The sequence below is a fragment of the Neofelis nebulosa genome, chromosome 5 (genome assembly GCF_028018385.1).
Source record: "Neofelis nebulosa isolate mNeoNeb1 chromosome 5, mNeoNeb1.pri, whole genome shotgun sequence".
NCBI classification, from domain to species: Eukaryota; Metazoa; Chordata; class Mammalia; order Carnivora; family Felidae; genus Neofelis; species Neofelis nebulosa.
In genome coordinates, this window is record NC_080786.1 from 105,147,715 (window position 1) to 105,172,443 (window position 24,729).

Below are 24,729 nucleotides of genomic sequence, written 5' to 3' on the forward strand. Positions count from 1 at the left end.
TAATCCCTAAAATAAACTTCCTAGAAAAATCCAGAACTTCTTTTAGTTTGCATAAATATATCCTTTTTTTATAATTGCATACTTCTGGATGTACAAATATGTCCAATTAAATAATTATCATAATTAAACACTTGTCATAGTTAAAGCATAAGTATTTAGTCATAATTAAAATCATTTATGTCTGTGAATAGAACAGGATGTCAATATAGGTCTTAAAGCCAGAACTATATAAAACTTAGTTTATGTATCCAACAAATCTTTAAAAAAAAATTTTAATGTTTATTTACTTTTGAGAGATAGAGAGACAGAGCACGAGCAGGGGAGGGGCAGAGAGAGAGGGAGACACAGAATTTGAAGTAGGCTCTAGGCCCTAAGCTGTCAGCACAGAGCCCCACACGGAGCTCGAACCTACGAACTGTGAGATCATGATCTGCGCCAAAGTCTGACGCTTAACCGACTGAGCCACCCAGGTGCCCCCCACAAATCTTTTTTTTTTTTTAAATGTTTGCTTATTTTTGAGAGAGAGAGTGTGCGCGCGCGCACACACACACACACACACACACACACACAACTAACTCTCTCTCTCTCTCTCTCTCTCTCTCTCTCAAACAAGTGGGGGAAGGGCAGAGAGAGGGAGACACAGAATCCTAAGCAGACTTTAGGTTCTGAGCTGTCAGCACAGAGCCTGATGTGGGGCTTGAACTCACCAACCATGAGATCATGACCTGAGCCGAAGTTGGACACTTAACCAACTGAGCCGCCCAGGTGCCCCAAATCTTTTTTTTTCTCCAAGTTTATTTATTTTGAGGGAGAGAGAGAGAGAGACAGAGACAGAGAATCCCAAGCAAGTTCCACACTGTGAGCTCAGAGCCCGATGCAGGGCTCAACTCATGACCCATGAGATCATGACCTGAGCTGAAGTCAGATGCTTAATGACTGAACCACCCAGGCCCCCCTGTATCCAACAAATCTTATTAAGCACCCAGTATTCCTATTCCCCTCTGCTTGACATTGAGAAAGCATTAGTGAACAAATTATATCCAGTCTCTACCCTCACGGAGCTTAACTTATTTAGTTAGTGTCTCCTTACTAGATAATCACACAAGTAAGATTTAATTACAAGTCCTATTTTTTTCTTTCATCTGGTAGCTTCTCCATATCTGTAAAAATGTATGTTTGTTGATGTTTTTGATTTACCAAATTTGATTCGTTAATGTAGAGGAGCTCTTGACTTTATTTTATTTTAGTTTTTTAAATTTTAATTCCAGTATAGTTAACCTATAGTGCTATATTAGTTTCAGGTGTAAAATATAGTGATTCAACAATTGTGTACATTACCCAGTGCTCATCATGATACATGCACTCTTTATGCAAGTCCTACTTTTGAAAATCACAAGACGGTATGAAAGTAAATAGAGACTCTGACACTGTTTTTCACTTAATCAGGAGAGAGTTCCTTTAGAAAATAGTAATTAAACTCATACCTGAGAGAGTAATAGCTAGCTGTGCATGGTCTGGAGGAAACAATTTCTGGCAGAGGCATATATAATGTCTTGAGGCAAAAAGAACTTGTTTGTTCAAGAAATACAAAGAGATTTTTCGATTTAATACTCAGTACTGGGGTGCCATGAAATGATTTTAGTAGATAAATGATTTGATCAGAATTACATTTTAAATGATTGTTCTCATTGTCATATGAAAACTGGGGTTGAGACAAGGCAAAATGGGTGAGAGGAGGAGTGGTGGTGGAATTGAATCTGTGAAGATGAAGGATGTGTAAAGCTTGGCTCACAGGCTCTGGCTGGAGCACCTGGGAAGATGTTGGTACCATTCACCATGACCGGGAACACTAGAGGAGAAACATTGTCTGGGGCAAGGTGGTTACAGATAATAACTTTAATTGGGGAATGTTGTATTTGAGATTCTTATAATATATTCAAGTATCCCGAATGGAGATATTCTAAACATTTGGATGTATGAGTCTGTAACTCAGAAGAGCAGTGTGGACTGGAGACATGATTTTGAAACCACAGTTTATAGATGGGGTTTGACAATACAGGAGTAGATGAGATCACTTTGACAGAGAATTGAAAAGGACCCAAGGCTGAGCCCTGAGGAAGGTCTACACAAAAAAGTTGGGTAGAGGAGGAAAAGTCAGCACAGCAGCCTGACAATAGAAGAAAAGTGAGTCAAGTGTAGGTTCATGGAAGGATGGAAGGCAAGGAGAGACAGTAGCTAGAGGGAACAATAGAAACAGGGGGTTTAAATAGGATAGATATGAACGTTTTCATTGATGTAGCAACACGCAGGTCAGTGGTGACTTAATACTAGGATTTGGGTGATAAGAACAGAAGGCAGATTGAGAAGTCAATAGTGGAGGAAGTAGAAACTGAAGCTATAACTATATATCTTGTAACTGGTAGAATAGATACAATTTTAGTTGGAGATGTGTAGCCTAGTAAAATTTAGAATAGGAGAGACAATGGCAGGTTTAAATGATTATGAAAGAGGTCCATTAAAGAAGGAAAGTTTGAAGTTAGGTAAGAGGCCATGGATATAATCCAGAGGGGGGCGGGGGAAGTTCCTGAGAAAGTGGGAGGACATGGGATTTACTGCACAGATCAAGAGATTTTCTATGAAAGAAAATGCTACTTATTAACAGTAACAGGAGGAAAGAAAGAGATGATGAGTGTGAAGTTTAGAATATTTAAATATGACTCTCTTCTAGAATGTAATATGACCAAAATTCTCTAGAAGGAACAATCTTAGTGATCTGAGGTCATTGACATATATACTTCCAGAGCTTAAAATTAGTATCCATATTATTTGGAGATTAAGATGGAGGAGGGCATTTGTGGGTGCCTTCCTACCAGGGGAATGTTTGAGAGATAAGGTGTCAAAACCTTGTTTGAAATGAGTCGGCATCCCTGTCATTCCACTGGCATGGAGATCTGAGTGCATACACATGCTGCAGGTTGCACTTCTCACACCCGGTTTCACAACCCCAGACAAACAACCAAAATAAAAGTTGACGGGCACCAAATATTCGTGAGAGTCCTGATGTGCTTGCAGACTTTATCAGGATTGATCACACTTTGGGGGGAGTTTTTCACTCCTGTTTGTGGACAGCACAGGAACAGAAAGATTCACTAAGCCCCAAAGATGCAGAGGCAATTTTGGCTGGGATAGAGGCAATGGCAATATGTCAGTAAGAACTGCAGCTGCGAGTAACAAAAAAATTCAACCCCTTCAACAATAGGGGTTTATTTCTCATACAATAAGAAGTCGTGAGGTACAGTTTGCTGGTGTTTTTTTTGTTTTTTGTTTTTTTATTTTTTTTCAGTGGCTAAACAATGCCAAGGCCAGCATCTCCGTGATTCTCTGTTCATAATCATGAAGAGAATCTGGAGAATCGTGTTCATAATTTAAGTGCTGAAGTTCTAGTCATTATTTCTGCTTTTAAAGCAGGAAGAAGGAGAAATGTGGAAGTGCTTACCAGTTGCATGTGTGTCTTTTTATCAAGGAAGAAAGCTTCCCCAGAATCCCCTCCAGCAGATCTCTGCTTAATCTGGGGCCAGGGAATAAAAGGAAGCGGAAAAAGCATATATTTGTGTATAGAGATACAGAAATGTAGTTGGAGGCATCATGGTGGAAGAAATTAGGACATGGCTTTTGGGTATCCCAATCACCATTGTTCCTCTTGGGAACGAACAATAGGAAGCCAAGAAGGCATCCCAGGAGGAGATGGTAATTCTCAAGGAGAAGTGAAAGTGCTGCAGCCTGTGTTGGTAGCAGTGACAGGCCATGGCCAGGGCCAAAGCAGGAGGCAAGAGTCATCACATAGCAATGGCTCCAAAGAGACTGAAAGCAGGTTGATATCTGCAAAAGTGAGAAGAGGAATCATCTGGAATAGAAAAACTCTGGGTGGGGGGGGCTTCTAAACCATTTCCTGGAAGCCTCAGGATAATATCATATCTGTTTACCCACCAGCATACTACCAAGTACTTAGTTAGCATGGTGCCCAGTATATAGGCACTCGGTGACTGTTAAATTAATTTATGAATAAACAGATCATTTATAATCATGATGAGATAAACCCAAGATGATAGTAGTAGGAATCTGCTGCTGCCTTGCCCCATTTGGGATTTATTTGAATGGACAGTTAAAAATGGTGAATTTTCACAGACTGGGAGGAGGACATATATTCTTCATTTTCTTTTTCCATGTATGTCCTGGGAAGGGGACTATTTAAAGAAACACTCAGAACTGAGGAGATTGGGGTGGAGATTTGATTCAGGGCTTTGCTAAACTGGGGTTCTTACCCACTGTGGAGACTGCAGAAGAACATGCTGGGGAGAGGGAGCTACTGTAGTCCAGCCCCAACATGTCCACACGTGTCTTTCTGGCTTTACCAGACACACTACACATCAAATTAACAAGAGACTAGAAGAGTTGGCTGGGGAAATTTCACTCCTTATTAAAAATTCCATTTATTTATGAGCTGGCTTGTTTTAATAAAGTGAAAGAGAAATGAATCTGAGAAGGCCTAGCTCTTTGGTCTGTTTAGATGAGTCATAGTGAATTGAATCTGTCCAGTTTTCTCTGTCTTCTTTAAGCTGTTCAGTTATTTAATATTTCCATAAATATAAATATATTGGAATATATTTTACGATTGTGAAAGTTCAAAATGTATGAATTTTTTAAAAGACAGAGAAAAGGAGGAACAATGTGAGCTATCTCGTCTCAAATTCAGTAATTTCTAAAGTTTAGAAAATTTTGTTTAATTATTTTATCCATGTCATTCTTGACTTTATTTTTCATTGTTGCAGAAGACAGAATTATGATCAGTGTTTCTGCAAAACAGGCTTATCCTAAAAGCCATTTATAGTGAACCAGACCCCCTGCCCAAAAAAGGCAAACAAAATACCTTCTACCCCTCCTTAGAAATTAAAAAAATTAATTTGTTGGAAGCTATAAAGTAACCAGACTATTAGAGCAAATAAAGAGAAGAAAATTAGATTAAGACCCCTTTTCATATATTTTCTCAGCATAGAGAGTTCTTTTCTCAAATAAAAGAAAATAGAAAAATAATAAGTAAAAAAAAACCAAAAACCCAAACTACAGTTAATATTATTTTCCTAGCTAAATTATAACTTATTCCACTCACCTATATTTGAAATTCAGACTAAGGAACATTCAATTGTCTTTATTATACACAATAAATTCTATACTAAAATTGTATTCTATATTATGATTAGTTCTGTGGGGGGAAAAATGAAGGTTGGAGTAAAAAAAGAAAGATACGTGAGGAGAGTAACTTAGGGAGATTAACCAAAAATAGAGGAAGTAGTGAGTATTTGGAAAAGTGTTTAGGGACCTACCCTACAGAATTAATCAGAGTGGAGCTACAGTCCAGGATCAGATATGGACATTTAAGCAGCCACACAAAAAGGACAGGTGAAAGCAGCCTCACAAAAAGGAAGGTAAAAGAAGGTTGCTGGCATGATTGGGACCTGAGGAGGGAAGTCTGGAGAATGGATGCAGCAGCAGACGTTGAGGGGACGTTGGAGCAGGAAATCAGGTGTGGTCATTAGCTTTATTGTCAGCTTGACTGAGCCACAGAATGCTCAGATGGTTAAATTCTTCCTGGGTGTGTCTGGGAGGGTATGTCCCAAAGATATAAACATTTGAATTGAACTAAGTAAAGCAGATGGCCTTCTCCATGTGAATGAGCATCATCTAAGGTAATGAGGGCTCAGAATAATACAAAGGTGGAGGAAACTTGAATTCACTCTCTTCCTGACTGAAGTGAGCTGGGACATCAATCTTCTGCCCTTGGTGTTCCTGGTTCTCAGCCTTCATGCTTGCACTGCTGTCTGTTCCGTTGGCTCTCTGGCTCTCAGGTTTTCACAGTACACCATGGACTTCCTTGGGTCTCCAGTTTGTAGACAGCAGATTGTGGGATTTCTCAGCTTCTGTTATCATGTGAGCCAATACCATTCGATAAATCTCTTTATATGTATTTATATACTCTTAATATTTTATTGTATATCATATACTATATACAATTATATATTTATATATAATTTATATTTATATGTAATACATGTAAAATATTTATATATTTATAATATATGTAATATATATACATGTAATACATATATAAGTGCTCTATATAATATAAATATATAAACATATTTAATTGTACATATAATTTATATTATATACTATATATTTATATTCTATAAATATTAAATATTAGAATAAATAAATAAATTTCATTGACTCTGTTGCTGAGGAACCCTGATTAATATGCCAGGGATACCTAGATGGGGATTTGGGAGGAATAGGGAGAAGTCAACAGGAAGGTTCATTGACTGAAATCGAGTAGGAGAAAAGAGGAAAGACCAGCAAGTCCATATGACCTTGGTTGGCAAGTGAAGCTATGTGTGACAACATGGACTGCCACATCACCCTGAGAAAGACTGAGATGGATGTAAAAAGAGGGAGAGACATAGATGGAGAGAGACAGAGGCAAAAAGGAGGGAGAAACCCATGGGTGGAAAAAGTAACACTTTATCAAAAATACAAAAAGAGAGATATGGAAAGAGAGCACTCCCATGTTCTAAAGAAGATGGTGAGAAGGAAGACAAGCTAAGAGTGATTCACTAGGTTTTATGTTAAATGTATTAATACAGGTTTTCTATTAAATTCTAACATATAACAAACTTTAACATATAAGCTACTTAAACAGTATTCACAGATCTTCAACAATTTTTTAAGTTTTTATTTGTTTATTTTGAGAGAGATAGAGCACAAGTGGGGGAGGGACAGAGAGAGAGGGAGAGAGAGAATCCCAAGCAGGCTCCATGCTACCAGTGCAGAGCCCCATGTGGGACTCGAACTCACAAAACTGTGAGATATGACCTGAGCCGAAACCAAGAATTGGACATTAAACCAATGGAGCCATCTAGGCGTCCCACAACTCCTCATCTTTTTAAAATACTTTAGCATTTAGAAGTACCATCTAAGGCTTCTCCTAGAAGAGTTTGTGTGTGTGAGTGTGTGTGTGAGCACAGACACTTGCTTAATATTGTTACAACTATTTTTTTAGCTATAATTATAGGAACCAGAACAGTATCACTGACAGTAGGCAAAGAAATTAATCCAAAGGCTTATCTATACATATATATTTGATATAGATATATATGTATACTTGATATAAATTTGAGACTATGTATATATATATATACACACACACATAAGTATGTATATATGTGTATATATATATATATGCACATATTACCATATAATATTTGTACCTGATCCCTGATGAAATGCTCAGATAACAGAAGACCAACATGGCAAACTTTGGTGAGAAAGGTCAAAGTTTCAGAGATAACGGAACATGGATTTTGGTTGTATAGCCATAATGGCAGATTTCTTATCCTTGATCAATGCATTGCCCTACTTTAAGAAACATTAGGAATCCCACACAGATGGTGAGAGACTTAGTTAAAGGGGTCTTTGACCACTAGGCCAATGCATTTCCTGCTACATCTTGCTATTCATTCAGTTATCAGAATCCAATAATAATTCAATTGGCCTAAAGAGTACCAGGCTCAGTGTTTGGAGCCCTGGTATCTGGTCCAGACTGTCAATAAGCTGGGTAACTTTGAGGAACTCACTTATGCCTCTGGATTTCAGGTTCCTCCTCAGTGAGTTGAACTAACTTTCTGGTCCACAGTCTTTTTCTTCCTCAACCACTGGCTAGCTACCCATTCATAGTTACATATTAGTCAGGGTTCTGCAGAGAAACGGAACCAACAGGATAGATATAGATATATAGAAAGAGATTTATTATGAGTAATTAACTCATGCAATCACAGAGGCTGAGAAGTCCCATGATCTGCTATCTTCAAGCTGGAGGTCCAGGAAAGCTGGAGGTGTAGTTTTAGTCCAAACCTAAAGCCTTGAGAACAGAAGGAGCCAGTGGCATGAGTCCCAGTCTGAGTCTGAAGGCCTAAGAACAGCGCCTAAGTCCTGGTCTAAATCCAAAGGCCCCAAAACTAGGAATGCTAATGTCTGGCTGGATGCCCTTGCTCAAGAGAGTAAATTCACTCTTCCTCCACCTTTTTGTTCTGTTCAGACCCCAGCAGACTGGATGCCCACTAAATTGGAGAGGGCGAGTCTCTTCACTCAGTCTTCTGATTCAAATGCTAATATATTCTGGAAACATCCTCACAGACACACCGAGCAATAATGTTTTACCAGTTATCTGGGCATCTCTTGGCCCAATCATGCTGGCATAAAATTAACCATCACAAGTTATATGGGACATTTATTGAGTGCTTAGTATATCTCAGATGCTGAGCTAAGTGCTTTTCCTCATTTTATCCTCTGCACATAATTTTGCAGTATATTCTATTATTATCCCCAATTTAGAGAAAGGAAATTTTGCTTACAGAATTTAAGAAACTTAGCAAAGCCACACACCTAGTGCGTGACATAGCCCTCATTAATTCAGGCCTGTCTAATATCTAGATGTTTGTTCTTGGTCCCTATGTTATACTGCACCTTATAGTTAGGATTCTTAAATGGGTTAGGGATAAGTTTATGTCCCCTAAACCATGGATGTATGATACTGGGAGGGAATAATTGGCAAAAATCTACCAGGAGATTTTACTTATTATTATCATTATCATTATTATTATTATTATTATTTTATTTTAGAGAAAGGGTGTGAGTGGGGGAGAGGGGCAGAGAGGGAGATAGAATTTATATATTTTTAAGTTTATTAATTTATTTTGAGAGCACTCATGAGTGGGGGAGGGGCAGAGAGAGAGGGAGAGAGAGAATCCCAAGCAGGCTCCACACTGTCAGTGCAGAGCCCAATGTGGGGCCTGATCCCACAACCCTGGCATCATGACCTGGGCCGAAATCAGGAGTCGGATGCTCAGCTAACTGAACTACCCAGGTGCCCCTCTACCAGGAGATTTTAAAAAGCCCCTTGTGGGTACCCCCACTTGAATATCACTGAGTTAGGTAATCTTTAGGTTTCTTTTCATAGCTAATAGTTTTTTTAATTCAAGTATAATTAACATACAATGTTATATTAGTTTCAATTCCACAATTTGATTCAACAATTCTATACATTAGAGCTCCAATAGCTAACCTTTTATGACTTTAGGATCTTACTGCTGAGAAGGAAGGAAACTTTGATTGTTATCGGCTGCCACAAGATTGAATCTAGCAAATTCTATCGCTCTTTGTTGTCCTCTAATAGCCTGCTTGAACTCATCAGTCATCAGTTCTTCTTTGTCTCCTTCAATAACTTACTGTCTTTAGACCAGCCTCTGATCAGAAACTTCATTAAGTCATCCCTGATTTGTCTTCTGATTATACCTCTTAGATAGCATATTGAACATGCCAGCTGGGTTACCTATGGTGCTCCTCTAATGAGACTGCCATAGGAATAATTTTGTTAATATTGCTATAACAACAAAGAACCATGTCACTGATGGCTGTGATCCAATTACAAACTGTACATCAAACAATTATTATCTTTATAGGTGGCAAATGTAAGTTGACTGAAGGTCACTATAACTGAGAGTGGTTGCCACATTTCGATTTTGGGATATCCAAAAAATGTGTGCCACCTTCCATCAGGACACTGTCTCGTGGGAACATCCTTTCTGAAGAGACTGGTGGAAAGAATATGTCATCAGAATCAGGCTATCACCTGGGTGCATTTTCATGCATCTCTTTTCCTGTCCTCAATAAGAGTTGAGAAGAGGGGGAGTATCTAAAAGTAGGAGCGGGGGAGGTGCCTGGGTGGATCAGTAGGTTGAGCGACCTACTTCAGCTCAGGTCATGATCTCACAGTTCGTGATTCTGGGCCCAGCATCAAGCTCTGTACTGACAGCTCAGAGCCTGGAGCCTGCTTCAGATTCTGTGTCTCCCTCTCTCTCTCTGCCCCCCCCCCCCCCAGTTTGCACTCTGTCTCTCTCTCAAAAATAAATAAACATTAAAAAAATAATAAAAATGGGGGGGATCCTTAACTAAAGAAAAAATTGGAAGAGTCCCGTTGAGAGCTGTTCCTAGAAGCTTGTGCCGATTCCTTAGAGCTAAAACATAACCAAGTGCAGGAAAAAGTTACGACCATCTGATTTGACAAACCTGCCCATGGACTGGGATGGTCATCCTTTTTCTGTGCTCATTATGTTTTCTACTCCAAATCTAAGCCACAGGCCAAAATAATTGGCAGCTGGAGAGAACACCACTGGAGAGTATGTTCTTCAGGATAGAACTGGTGTCTTTTCCATCTCTATTTCTTTATGTCTAGCTCAGCTAGTTCCTGGCATTGAGTCTGATTTCAGTAAATGTTGGTGAATGTTGTTTTTGAATGAACAGAATACTCTTAGTGTCTGTCCATGCAAGCAAGTATTCCAAACTGAACTAAGTTATTTATCTTAAACTGAGTCTCTCCCTTTCCCCTCAAATACTTTTCTCTGATGCTTATTTTTATAGTGTGCAATTAAAGGTTGGCGAACGGCTGTTACAGATGATGGAATATTGGTTGAATGCCCAGACAGGAGGAGAGCTTCACACCCTGTCTTATTCTTATCACACTATCTTTGGATAAGGGAGTCAAAGGTTGGTTTTCAGCCTTTGTATTTAGCGCATCACTTGGTTCATTATTTGTCTGAACTCTTTTATGACTAACAAAAGTATTGAATGTGAGCTCCTTGAGGCAGGGTCCGTGGCCCCTGTTAACTTCCAGTCTAGCAAAGGAAGGAAATGACTACCATTTGTTAAGTATCCACTGAGTCAAACACTGTTCTGAGGAGGTTATACACATGCTCTCATTTAATTAACACAACAGCCTTAAGAGATAAATTGTTCTCAATTTAGATTTGAGAAAACTGAAGAACACAGGTCTTAAGGAATTTGCCAAAATCACAGTTAATGAAGTTTACCATTGTACACCTGCTTCTAGCACAGTGCCTATTACATAATAAATGTTCAGGAAACAACTGTTCTAAGATCTATTCTGCTTTGAATGTCCTTACGCTTCTACTATTGAGTGCTACCTTCCTATTTAATGTATCTAATTTAATAGTAACAATGATCTGAGACATTTTTTTTTTCAACTTTTTTTTTTAATTTATTTTTGGGACAGAGAGAGACAGAGCATGAACGGGGGAGGGGCAGAGAGAGAGGGAGACACAGAATCGGAAACAGGCTCCAGGCTCCGAGCCATCAGCCCAGAGCCTGATGCGGGGCTCGAACTCACGGACCGTGAGATCGTGACCTGGCTGAAGTCGGACGCTTAACTGACTGCGCCATCCAGGCGCCCCTGAGACATTTTGATGAATGTACAATGGTTTCATGTTTGGCATACATTATAAACATTCATCTAGTTATATTTATACCCACTTTTTTGGTAGAGAAAAATGGTGTTTTCTTCTCTGTCTTTTTTTTCATTCAAAAACATTTACTGAGAACTTATCAGTAAAACTGATTTTGGTGTTCAAGGTAAACAGGTAAGTTTCTTTTCTTCTTCTTCTTCTTCTTCTTCTTCTTCTTCTTCTTCTTCTTCTTCTTCTCCTTCTTCACTGAACAGCTAAGTTTCTATCTCTATCATAAACAGCTCAAGTTTTGTGAGGGAGGCAGACATGTGAACACAAAATGACAATGTGGTGAAAATAAATACTATTCTCTGTTTTCCTATCTCTCTCTCTCTGTTGATACAAAACCAATAGCAACACGGGTGGGGGTTGTTGAGGAAGTCTCCAATTCTGCCTCAAGAGTCTGAGGTACAGGGTAAGGATCAGAGACTGTCTGTCTGTCCCTTCAAAAATAAACATTAAAAAAAATCACACTTTTAAAATTGGATTATGGACATTCTGGAGGCTGGAGTAACCAAGCAGGAACACTTTTCATTTATAATGAGGTAAAATTAAAGCCTGAACCAGGGGACAGAGACAGAGGATGGATTCCATGAAGAGTTGGAAGATAAACAGGAAAATATTTGATGATTAATACATCAAATGAAGGAGGAAAAGATGAGAGTAATTCCCAGTTTGGGGATATGGATAACGTGTGCTATGATTCTGGCAGAGACATGAGTTTGAATCAGAAGTGTTATTAAGGCTAATTTTAAGAGTAAGGAGTTTGTGACTGTCATAGACACCCAAGTAATGAAGACAAGTCACTTGAAATGAAAGCTCAGTAGGTCTCCAGAGAGGCTGGATTAGGAATACTTTGATTTGAACACCATTAAAGTGAATCATCATACTTTCAAGGGAATGAGTAGTGGTAGAGGGATCTGCCAGAGTGATGGGGAGAGGACCAGAAGAGAGAGGACTGTTGTGGAAGACATGATCATATGAGCTGTGGAGAGAATGGGAGGGTAGTAGTTAAGGACAGGGAGGTTGGGTCTTTTCTTCAAAGAGATCAGCCAGACAAGAGGGGAACACAAGGGAACACAGCACATATTTTTGTAAGTTGAGTACAAAGGACTGGTAGGGGGTGGTTAAGACGGAGGGATGAAGAAGGCTAATGATAGAGACCCTGCAAACCACCGGAAGGGAAATATGGGCAAGAAAGACATCACTTCCTCTGAGTCAAGTGAGATGGAGGTGAGTTGGCCGAGAAGCAGGTTAATTTGAAAGCAAGCAAGCACTGGGGAAAACTTTGCTCACATGTAGTTCCAAGTTGAGTTATAATTTTAATGAGTCATGTGAGATCTCATGTAGGTGATGATAATAAATAATTGACTCAAAAGTAGAATTCTCCCTGTCCTTACTGGGAAGTTATGTGAATCAACAGGTCAAATGGTCATCATCTCCGGGGAAAGTCTGAGACCATGAGAAAATCATGTAGTATTCCTCTCACTTTCTGCTCCTCTAACATTCTTCTGTAGGTAAAAAACAAAAACAAAAACAAAAACAAAAAACAAAACCCAGAAGGTTAAAATGAATATGGTAAGGAATCCCTGAAGAGAAAAATGAGATCCATAAAGGGGTTGAAATAGGCTATCAGTGCTTTACATTTATAAAATGCCTGGTAGCTTTTATTTCCCATGTTCCCTACTAGCCCCACTCCTGCACTCTTCCTGGCATGCTGCCCTCACCACCTCCTCCTCACCTAAGCTCCTTACTACAAGGCTCATCGACCCTCTTTCCTCTCTAATACCAGGAGCACTTTTGCTTTTTTCCATCACCATCTATTGTACATTAGTTGTGCATTTTGTTTGTCCCATTTGATGTGATGTGTCTATAGTACAGGGAATGTCTCCTTTTTCTTTTATCCTCCATGATCCCTTGCCATTAGCAAACACTGAAGACTTATTTACTAAATTAATATGATTTCCTTTTAACACATGACAAAACAAAGCTAGCTGAGATGAAATAACAGAGGTTGTAGGTGTAAAATTTGTTCAGAGGTAAGCTCTTCCAGTTCCCAGCCCTCTGTTGTTTCCCTAATTCTTTGCCTCTCTAGAACCATTAAGCAAGTGCTAGGGGGCATGTAAGGGGAGAGAGTGAATGCGTGCATTAATACAGAAGCCCAGATGACCCAGGCAAACATCAGCTGAGTCACTTTTTACTCTCCCAGAAGCAAGTTGTTATGTCATTTATCTTTGTCACAGCCTATCTTGCCTTGTACTCTACGATGTGAGGGTCACACACAATGTGCCGAACTAGAACTCTGGTTGTTCTTGTATCTCTGATGGTGAAGAAATACATACAGATTTCTAGTGCCCTTGCCAGAGTGATACTTTACCATATTATCTCAGCTATCCCATTTAAAACAAACTACTTCATATACAGTCTTATTCTGAGTAGGTATAGGACTATCATCCATGCTGCACCTGTCGCACATTGACATATTTTATTTTTTTTAAGTTTATTTATTTTGAAAGAGAGAGAGAGAGAGAGCACACATGAGCAGAGAAGTGGCAGAAAGAGGGGGAGAAAGAGTCCCAAGCCGGCTTGAAGCTGTCAGCACAGAGCCTGATGAGGGACTTGAACTCAAGAACCATGAGATCATGACCTGAGCCAAAGTCAGATGCTTAACCGACTGAGCCACCCAGGCGCCCCACATTGACAGATTTTAAAAGTTATTTTGTATATACATCTTATCATAAATTAGTAAAGAAAGATCAAATAAAATGCATTGGGAAGTAAAAGAAGTTATAATGTATAATTACTACCAGGCGGGCACCAGACAGTACTGTCTTCTTATCCTCCTTCTCCCTTAGTTTCCTCTATACCCACCTTAGCTTCTTTTTCCTCATTTGAAACTGGGTTGTTCTTAACTAACTGCCAGAACCCTCCTTTCAAGTTCTTAGCTGAGAATAATTTAAAGTAGCACACTTACCAAGAATATTTGTAGTGTAACAGCACAGGACTTTCTATTGACAGCAGATTTCATTTACTGAGTTAAGTGGTGAGGGAAACACTTTTTTGCAGCTATTCTGCATGATATTTAGAAAAATTACATCAGGATCGCAATAACCTATTATATCTAAAAATGAAGCCCACCCTGGATATGTAGTATATGACTCATAAAAAAAAAAGACATTGTCATATAAGAATTTGTGTAGCATAGTGTTGAGATTTTACTTGGTTCACACATGCCTCTTTAGTGGTTCCCTTTTCCTCTGTATCAAACCTACAAGACATGGTATTTGTCTCACTTCATGAAAATGTAAAAAATACCCAGTAGCATCCCTCTTTGTTTGATGGAGATAAAGCTGAAGTTGAAAGAAAAAAAAAATACCATTTTTGCAATGAATATTTTCCTGGCAGTAACTTGTTCTTTCAGTGCCCTTTATTTTTATAATTCTAACTTTAGTAGCTTTGATAGTGGCTATCTTTTCCATTGCATGCTGTTTAAAATTTTGTTAGTGGAGTCTGTCTCTGGTATTACAGATCTTATCTACAAAGGCCACGAAGACAAGAGGACATAGAAAACTGATGTGGGGACTACCAAATGTGCTCTTTATTCCCTTGACTTCTTTATTCTTTCCTTCCAATGATCTATAACACAGGCACTGGGTGAGTCCTCATGACTTGCCTGTGAGAAAACAAGAACACTGACAGAAAATACATCACAATTGTCCAATGGGATGATATATCTTGCCTGAGACACATAAAATCTTCATAGGCCGTAAGCCTACAGTGAACAAACTGCCAAGGAGTTCACAACCACTGCAAAGATGTGTCAATGCTTGGAACAACCAAGTTACATTTATTTTGTGCCAAACAAAGCAGAAAATGACTCTATAGTCGAGTTACTTCCTCTTTTGAGAAACCAAAAAGACAATAAACATAGTTGAAAACAGAGAGACAGAATGCCGTCAAACTCGCAATAGGCCCAGTGAAGGGACAATATCTCTGGGTTATGAGTTGTGGTTCCTCAGGAGGGATGGTTGGCCTAGAAAGAAGCCCCTGGATGAATTCCTGTAACTTGGTAGCTTTGAGGAAAAATCTCCACTTTCCTTCAAGAACAAAAGTTAGCTTGATCCATGTACTAAAGTCTGGATAAATATAAATATTTGACTTTGCTTTTCTAAGGCTTCTTAATGCATTTTGGTCATTACTTTTTTTCAGAGTTTTAGTTTTGGAGGAAATTGTTTTCTTCTCAAGATGATCAGTGGGCTCAGGACAACTGGGCACTTTTTCTGGTTCTGCTGAAGAGATTCTGTTGTGTGTAGAAGCCAATGTGTTCTTCAAAGTTTCTGGTTGTATGAGTTTGTGAAGCTGTTCTATGATCTCTTTACCCAGAAGTTCTCCTTCCAGAACTTCTAAACAATGTATGCTGGAGCAACAATTCTGGCTTTCCAGTTCTGTTACCTTCTTCTTTAAAGCATCAATGTGTTTCTTCATAGAGAAGATATCTTTAGTTACTGTACATTGTTTGTCTTCATTAATATTCATTCTGGTTTCCAGTATCTCCATCTGCTTCTGATAAAAGTCAGTATTTTCCTGCATTTTGGATACCACACGGAGAATGTCAGTCATTTGGCTGAGGAGTTCAATTTGGGCAGTTTTAATATCTTGGAGCATTACTGTAAGATTCATTTCTTCATCAGTACTCATGTCATCTTGATCACAATCATAGGAAGTCATAGTTGGATGTCTAATTGAATCTGGGTGGTTCTTACATTTATGGTAAACATTTTTAAGAGCTTGTCGGATCTTGGAGAGATTTGAAGTCCACATCTGCCCAGCAGCAGCTTTTACCCTTTTGGTTTAAAGTTTGTACATCTTTAATAATAAAACCAGAGTAGGAAACCTGACCACAGTCAAAAGAAGCAGTATCAGAATGAAATGGCCTTTTTCTTACTATTTGTTGGATGTCCAACTATTTGTTGTACTATTTGTTTCCTCGTAACATCATAGAAAGCCCTATGGAGAACATCAGGGGCAATAGTAGGCACTCTTAGGTTGTTAGCTTCTTATGGGGATATCCAACTGGAGAGCTCTGTGAAGTAATGGTCAACTGCATGGAATCTTTCATTTGGTAATCATTGACCTGGTGCTGATGTCACAATGGTTACTGGCTTAGAATACATTTAACCATAGGGCAGTGATTCTCAAAAGTTTTGGTCACAGGACACTTTTCACTTGCAAGAATTGAGGAATGCCTTTTTTTATGTAGCTTATGTCAAATGATATTGCATCTTAGAAATTAAAACTAAGGAAGACTTAAGATGTCAACTTATTAAAATAAAAAAGCAGTTAAACTCATTAAATCTTAAAACAAATGACACATTTTAATGAAAAATAATTATATTTTCCAAAAGAAAAGAAGTGGATGTCATTGTTTACATATTTGCAAATGTTTTAAATTCCTGGGTTAATGGAAGACACCTAGATTCTCATATCTGCTTCTGCAATATTTCTGCTGTGATATGTTGTTTTGGTTGAAGGATATGAAGAAAATATGTCCTCACAGAGATATGTAAGTGGAAAAGAGAAAGTATTTTTTTTAACATTTATTCATTTTTGAGAGACCGAGAGCGAGCGGGGAAGGAGCAGAGAGAGAGGGAGACACAGAATCCAAAGCAGGCTCCATGCTCCTAGCTGTCAGCACAGAGCCCGATGTGGGGTTAGAACTCAGTGACCATGAGATCATGACCTGAGCTGAAGTCGGAGGCTTAATCGACTAAGCCACCCAGGTGCCCCAAAGAGAAAGTATTTTAATAGCCTTTTCAAATAATTGAAGATTTTATTCGTTGCTACTCTGCCAAAATTTGATAAATGATAGTTGTTTAGAAGTTAGTTGCCATGTGTATGGCAATACTGTTTACATTAAAATTCATTGGCCTGTCTTCCATTGTGAATGTGTGTGTAATACCATGTATTGTTATTTGGAAAATAATGACTTACTGAATTATGCAGATCTTCCAAATGGTAACTAATTTTGTTATATAATATCAAAACATCATATTCATTAATATTATCACCAATATCGCCAGCAACGTCTTTAAGTATTGGGAAGGGGCCAAGCTCATAGTGGCAGTTAAGACTTTCCAAAATTCTAATACTAGCTTGAAAAGCTTGAAATTTATTAAACTTATTGATTGTTTTTCCTGAAGTCACAGGCTCCCTACATCTTCCCCTGCCTTTTTTTTTTTTTTTTTTTTTTTTTGCAAAAATGCTTGCCAAATACCCAAATATGAATACCATAGTTTGCTGTCAGGTTTTCTTTCAAGTAAAAATGATGTTCCATGAAAAAAACAAAAACAGCTAGTTCAGTTTGTAACTCAAATCAGTACTTTTCTTGGAGACAACTATTTTTTTAAGTTAATTTTTGATTTTGAGAGAGAGAGAGAGAGAGAGCACAAGTGGGGGAGAGAAAGAGAAAAGGAGAAACAGAATCCAAAGCAGGCACCACACCATCAGCGAAGAGCCTGATGTGGGTCTTGAACTCACAAACTGTGAGAGTATGATCTAAGCAAAGATCATGAGTCAGATACTTCACCACCTGCCCTACCCAGGCACCCCTAGAGACAGCTATTATACGTTGGTAAGCAGCAGAAGTGCTTTATGTGTACTTCCCATTACATCACACCATCACACATGATACTAAAAAAACATACTGAAGGGTTGAGATTTAATAAAATTAAATTTTTTACTGCTTCATCAAGGACATTCTAGAGTTATTTTTCTTATATTCTTTGATTGAGTGGAGGCAAAAAATACAGTCACTACTGGCACAGTTTGGGACTGCTGCTTTGGTTTGTGCTAAGGCATTGACAGTTTTACACACCATTGCTTTTGCAATGTGATTTGCAAAATGCAAATGTCAACACAATGAAAAAGGCAAAAGTGTTTTAATATTACTTTTGAAATATTTTTGCATGGTTGGTCCTATGTATGGCTCACTTTGAGAACTCCTTAGAATTTTAAAATAACATTATACACTACTCTTTGTAGATTTTTCTAAATAATGGTTCTTGAAATCCAAACCTTTTGAAAGAGTAAATATTTTGTCTATTTTATATATTGAGGTAAAAACTTCATTTTATTCTTTGGTCACATAGGAATAATGTTCTGGAATTAAAATGACGTGACAACCATTTTCCTTATGGTACAGTCTCACTCTACTAAAGAGGATATTCCTTCTTGGATCAGTCTCAGTTCTAACCCTCTTAATAAATCCCTCTTTCTCCTATCTATGCCTAATTGCAAGACCAGCTTTGACCTAGATTTTGTTGTAAACTCTGAATTCAGGCAAAAGTAATTTAAGAATTTTGGCCGTCATGTGGTATCTGGGATATTGCTTTACATCTTATCTTTGAATCCCTGTTTAGTAACCTTACTAAAACTTCTAGAAACCTTTCCAAACTCTTGCTGAGGAAAAATGTTCTCCTGGAAGCAGACTGTCACAGAAATGGTATTTGGAGCCCAAAAAGGTAGGATTCAAAGCTGTCCTATTTACCTTGGCCAAGGCCATTCTATCCATCAAGCTCTACAGACACCTTCCTTGCTTAGTGCCTATGAAGTTTTCAAAAGGCCAATGAAAATATTTGAGACTGGAAAGAAAAAAAAAAAACCAAAAAACTGGGCTCAGAATACTAAAAGAAAGCTTCAAGATTGAAACAAAGAATGTTTAATTAAATATCTCCAGAGTATACTGTTATATCATCCTCACTGTTAAATTTAGTATTAAAATTTCATTACATTTGGAGGAAATTTGTAGATTACGTGTTGTTACTTTACAATAATTCCCAATTAAATTCAGAAGGATTGCTTGTAGCAAATACTCCCTTTAGGTTAATAACAGCCAAGTCTTATTGGGTGCATACCAGACACTGTTTTTTTTTTTTTTTTTTTTTTAATTTTTTTTTTCAACGTTTTTTATTTATTTTTGGGACAGAGAGAGACAGAGCATGAACGGGGGAGGGGCACAGAGAGAGGGAGACACAGAATCAGAAACAGGCTCCAGGCTCCGAGCCATCAGCCCAGAGCCCGACGCGGGGCTCGAACTCACGGACCGCGAGATCGTGACCTGGCTGAAGTCGGACGCTTAACCGACTGCGCCACCCAGGCGCCCCCAGACACTGTTTTATATATTAGTTTATTTAACTGAAGTGCAGAGAAATCAAGTAATTTTCCTTTCTGTTAAAAAATGGGTAACATCAAATTTTAAATCCTTACATTTTAGTTCTAGAGTCTAGAACCTCTGCCACCACATAATCATGATAAACATATGTATTTGTAACTCAGAAAGAGATGGACATTTCCTTTTTTTAGAAAAATTGCACTACATAGTTATAGAAGACATTTTGATTAAATTTTTATTTGTTTAGCAGTATGAAAACACTAAAGATTTAGTTGGTATTGTATTATCAAAGCTACTTGAAGCAGAAATTTGTAAAGGCTTTAGAAATTGAACTATCTCTTTAAAAATTTTTTTAATGTTTATTTTTGAGAGACAGAGTGGGGGAGGGGCAGAGAGAGAGGGAGACACAGAATCTGAAGCAGGCTTCAGTCTCTGAGCTGGTCAGCACAGAGCCCCACGTGGGGCTCTAACCCACGAAACGCAGGACAGGATTGTGACCTGGGCCAAAGGCAGACACTCACCTGACTGAGCCACCCAGGCGCCCCAGAAATTGAACTATCTCTAATTTAAGTAAAAAATGAACATTTACAGGTTTTTCTTGACTTATTGTAATAATAGTCTAACAACTATAATAAAGAACAATAGACTAAAATTTTCAACCAAAAATATTTATTATACCTACTGATTATTATTATTTTTTTTAAACGTTTTTTATTTATTTTTGGGACAGAGAGAGACAGAGCATGAACGGGGGAGGGGCAGAGAGAGAGGGAGACACAGAATCGGAAACAGGCTCCAGGCTCCGAGCCATCAGCCCAGAACCTGACGCGGGGCTCGAACTCACGGACCGCGAGATCGTGACCTGGCTGAAGTCGGACGCTTAACCGACTGCGCCACCCAGGCGCCCCACCTACTGATTATTTTTATAAAAAAATTCATAGATTTGATACGAACAGAAATCTATTTGAGGTTCTAATTACTTACTTATTAATGTTAATGAAAGGAGCCTCCAGCCAATTGGGTCTTACTGAGCAGTGAAAAGCTATAGTGGAGAGGACATAAGCCTATTGATTTGGGTGAAGTTGTGAGAGCAGTCAGAAAGTGAATGAAAAATGAGAAATGAGCTGACTCCTTTTCTCTGGGTTCCTTCCAGAGATATGGAGACATTTAGGAATAAAATAAGTCTGGTAGACTGGAGCCAAGTGGTGGACACCTATAAAGGAAAAATGTCTTCCAGGGGACAGGCTTTTGCTGGAGTGGTATTTGGGACTAGAAAGGTTAGAGGTCAAGTCTGTCCTATTTACTAGACCTGTACTCTTAGTTAAGTTACCAGCCTGTCACAAGCATACGCAATGGGATAGTAACAGCACCTATTTCATAGACTGGTTTTGAGAATTAAAGTGCTCAATATTTGTAAATCCTTTTCCTCCCCCTCTCTAACCACCTCCTTTTCACTCTTCTTTTTTCAAATGACATTAGGAAATGGTTAAGAGTTTTAAGCTTTGGCTCTGCTCTCTCTCTCAATCTCTTACTCTACCTTTGATTCGCTCATTAAATCAAGAGGCCACTCCACCATCTGTATGACCAAGCATGTGCTATTCACCATTAAGTATACCATGCAGATAAAGCATGTGGATTAGAAGGATACCAGAATGCAGCAAACTAGACCAGACAGACCAGCATTCTGTCTCCTAGTATAGCTCAGACAACCAGCTACAGTGTCAGGCAGACTGGCATTGGATAACCATTGGAGAGATGACTCTAATAATAGATGGTATTATTAATATTTAAAATTCTGGTGTTTTTGAATAAGTAAGCTATAAATTAATTATGGTAGAGTCAAGATTATCTGAGTCTATATAATATAAATATAATATAAAATTACCTTAATTGACATGTTTTTAATATGCTTTCTTAAGTAGGAAAACTGGGGTAGAATTCTAGCTTTCTGCCAACAATTAGACATGATTTGTAACCTTTATGTTTCACCTATAGTCACATACCCTTATTCATGTACCTTTAGTGATGGTGATAATAAAAAAATATATAAATAAAATACTTTCCCCACAAAATTTGAGGGCCAAGCTTATAGGAATTTGAGCCTTTCCACCTGCATATCACCTGTCATGTGCCAAGTAAGATGACAGATTGATGAAACAGAAACCAAGAAGGTCTTTCAAATTTGAACAGAGTGGCTGACCCAAGAGGATAAGAATGGGTTCATTAGAGAGCTCAAATCTGGTGCTACACAAGTTGTTATGAAGGACCCCAAAGTGAAGTCATCTTCTTATTCTACTTCTCTTTCCTTTCTAGCCATTGGGAATGGAAGAGAATGAAATTGGCATTAAAGCCATTGCACTTAAGCAAGGCAGGGATGGAGAGGAAAGCAAAGATATAGTGTTTATAAGGCAGGCAGAATCTTGAGGCAGTGATGCCAGACTGTCAGCTGAAGAAGTAAGGAAGCTCAATGACATTGGTAGGACAACCTGGAGCAAGAGGGCCACTTCCACTCTGTGGTGTCAGTAAATGTTCACGATGATACTCTAGAAGCTAGAGTATGAAACTAGCTGCCAAAAGAATAAGATGAATACCTCTGAAGAAATAATAGAATGATAATTTCCCTTAAATAAAATTTGGTAATAATAATTTACTTTCTCATTACAACTGAAGTTGTGTGGTTTCTTTCTAGAATGTCCCCCATCTATTTATCACCCAGGCAAACTTCTGCTCATCCTTTAGGGGACATCCAGGGAATACTTTCCTTGTCTTGCCAACTCTGATTCTCCCTGTCATCTTACCTCTCTTACCTTCATCTTACCCTCTCCCTCTGGCATGTTCTGGGCCCCCAACCTAGCAGAAGTTGACATATTGTATTGCTACTGTTGGTGTGCCTCTCTCTCCCCCAGACCATGAGCTCCTTGAGGAGAGAGACTTACTTTTTAAACTCTGTATCCTCAGTGTCACAAAGCCTAACATGTGTTTGGTGCTCAGTAGATCTTTATTCAGTGAATGAGTGAATGTACGTGTCAAGGTACACTGTCAAGGTACATTAGGTCACTCCCGAGCCTATTTCTACTGGGAGCTACAGAACACATTGCTTGTCTCATAAAGGGGATCTATGATAACTTTTCTCAGTTCCTGAAGGATCACTTTAGCAATTTTGGGACAGGAATTTAATAGTTGCTTCCTCAAAGACCTGAAGGAGTTAAATGGCAGGGGAGGTAAATTGAGATCAGATAGATGGAAATAATTATGAACATGGAAACTGCTATGGCATGAATAAGAGAGAGAACCCCATAATGATGGTAATAGGACAGCTGTTAATGACACTGATCCTACAGGTGACTAAGGTACCCAGCATACTTCCCCCCTCTACTACATATTATTTCTTTCAGGCCTCTGGGGTACCACAGGTAATCAGTGTATTCTCCAAGCTCCTGTGAAAATGCCTACAAATGCATTTGTCATCGACTTGGGTACTTAGGCTCTTATCTCTATATTCATGTCATCTTATACTCTGAACTCCAAATTTACAATGAACTCTCTCTAGCTTATCTAGACATACCCTTCACCATTTAGTTCCAGAACCCTGGGGGCACATTAGTATTTTATGTAATCTCTCCTCCCTGTCATCTTCCTCCAGTTCTTTCTGTTATACTTGGCTCTCCCTGATAATATATTATATAAGGTTGCACTGAGTCTGTAATTCTCAACTTCACCTTTTGGTTTCGCTTCTCCGATATTACCTTTAAACCTCTGCTCCCTGTATGCTTATGACTGACACTCTTTTTACTGTGCTTTATAAGTCCTGATGTGCACAATTGATGTAGCCATAAAAATAAATGGCCGGAAAAAGGAAGAGAAAATGAGCCTTTCACCTCCTTTCTTTAATGGAATTAGTGCATAAGTTCAGTGGGTTAGTCTATTTAAACACCTCTTTCACTGAACTTCTGTCATGTAGCAGATCTTTTTGGAACCCATGATGTGGTGAGAGCAGCTAAGGATTAACCTGCTGTCTTATTCCTGAATTGCACTGTACTTCATTTAGGGAACACTGCAAATTAATATGGACTACCTAGTGATCACACAGGAAATGAGGATTTTAAAATGTAAACAAATCCAGAGGTCATAAAGTGTAAAAACTGAAGAAGGTTACTTTCTCCATTTCTAATTATGAATGCTGTGTATTTCACTGCATTGTCATATTTGGGTATGTTAATATGTTAGTCTAGCCTTAATTTTAAGATCTGTTTCAGTGTTTGGGTTTTTGACTGTAATGATGTTTTATAGTACTTCGGACTACAAAATCTAAGGGGCTATCTTCATTTTTAGTTTAAAGTTTTTAAGATTGTAATGTGAAAATTTTCACTGGTTTTCCTTAATAGTTTTCACCTTGCAAGACATCTATTATTATGGCGTTTTATGTTTCTGAGGGAATTTGCACCAATTTCTGTGTGAAGTGAATGTGTATTTATCCCTTGGCTCTACTTTTCCTTCTGTCCTTCATCTGCTCTCTGTCCATCTTGGGCATATTCCTTCTCATTCTATTTCATCTGTGCAAGGAGAACAGCGACAGTCATGTGCTGATATGAAAGGAGTGCCATAAGGATTTACATGGAAGTGTTTGTTACATCCAAGTTTTTAATTTATGTAACACCTCTTATTTAAGAATTGTGAACTATTATTATTACTATTATTATACACTGTTTCTGCAGTATTTTTCTTCGGAAGTTTGATTTTAGAATCATTTCCTCTCTCTTTAATTTTTTTAAAAATATTTATTTATTTTTTAAAGAGAGAGAGACAGAGAGAGAGCATAAGTGGAGGAGGAACAGAAAGAGAGGGAGACACAGAGTCCGAAGCAGGCTCCAGGTTCTGAGCCATCAGCACAGAGCCCGATGAGGGGCTTTGAACTCACGAACTGTGAGATCATGACCTAGTCGAAATCAAGAATCAGATGTTTTAGCTTAACAGACTGAGCCACCCAGGGGCCCCATTTCCTCTCTTTTTAAAACTGTATGCATCTTTTCTCCTGGAAGGATTGGGATTACAACAATCTTATTTGACTTTCCAAATATATTATTTCTCCCTACACATTCTGATTACACACAAAATAGAAAATGCTCAAAAGACAATAAAAAAACTGAA

At 38.4% G+C, this 24,729-nt stretch overlaps 1 protein-coding gene across 1 annotated transcript; it reads right to left on the reverse strand.

Annotated features, from left to right (window-relative positions):
* Nucleotides 1-14,987: 14,987 nt before the first annotated feature.
* Nucleotides 14,988-16,519, reverse strand: CCDC54 (coiled-coil domain containing 54). Its single transcript, XM_058731519.1, is given in 1 exon segment — nt 14,988-16,519. A coding segment is annotated over 1 exon segment (987 nt). The 5' UTR covers nt 16,278-16,519; the 3' UTR covers nt 14,988-15,290.
* Between the last annotated feature and the right edge of the window lie 8,210 nt (nt 16,520-24,729).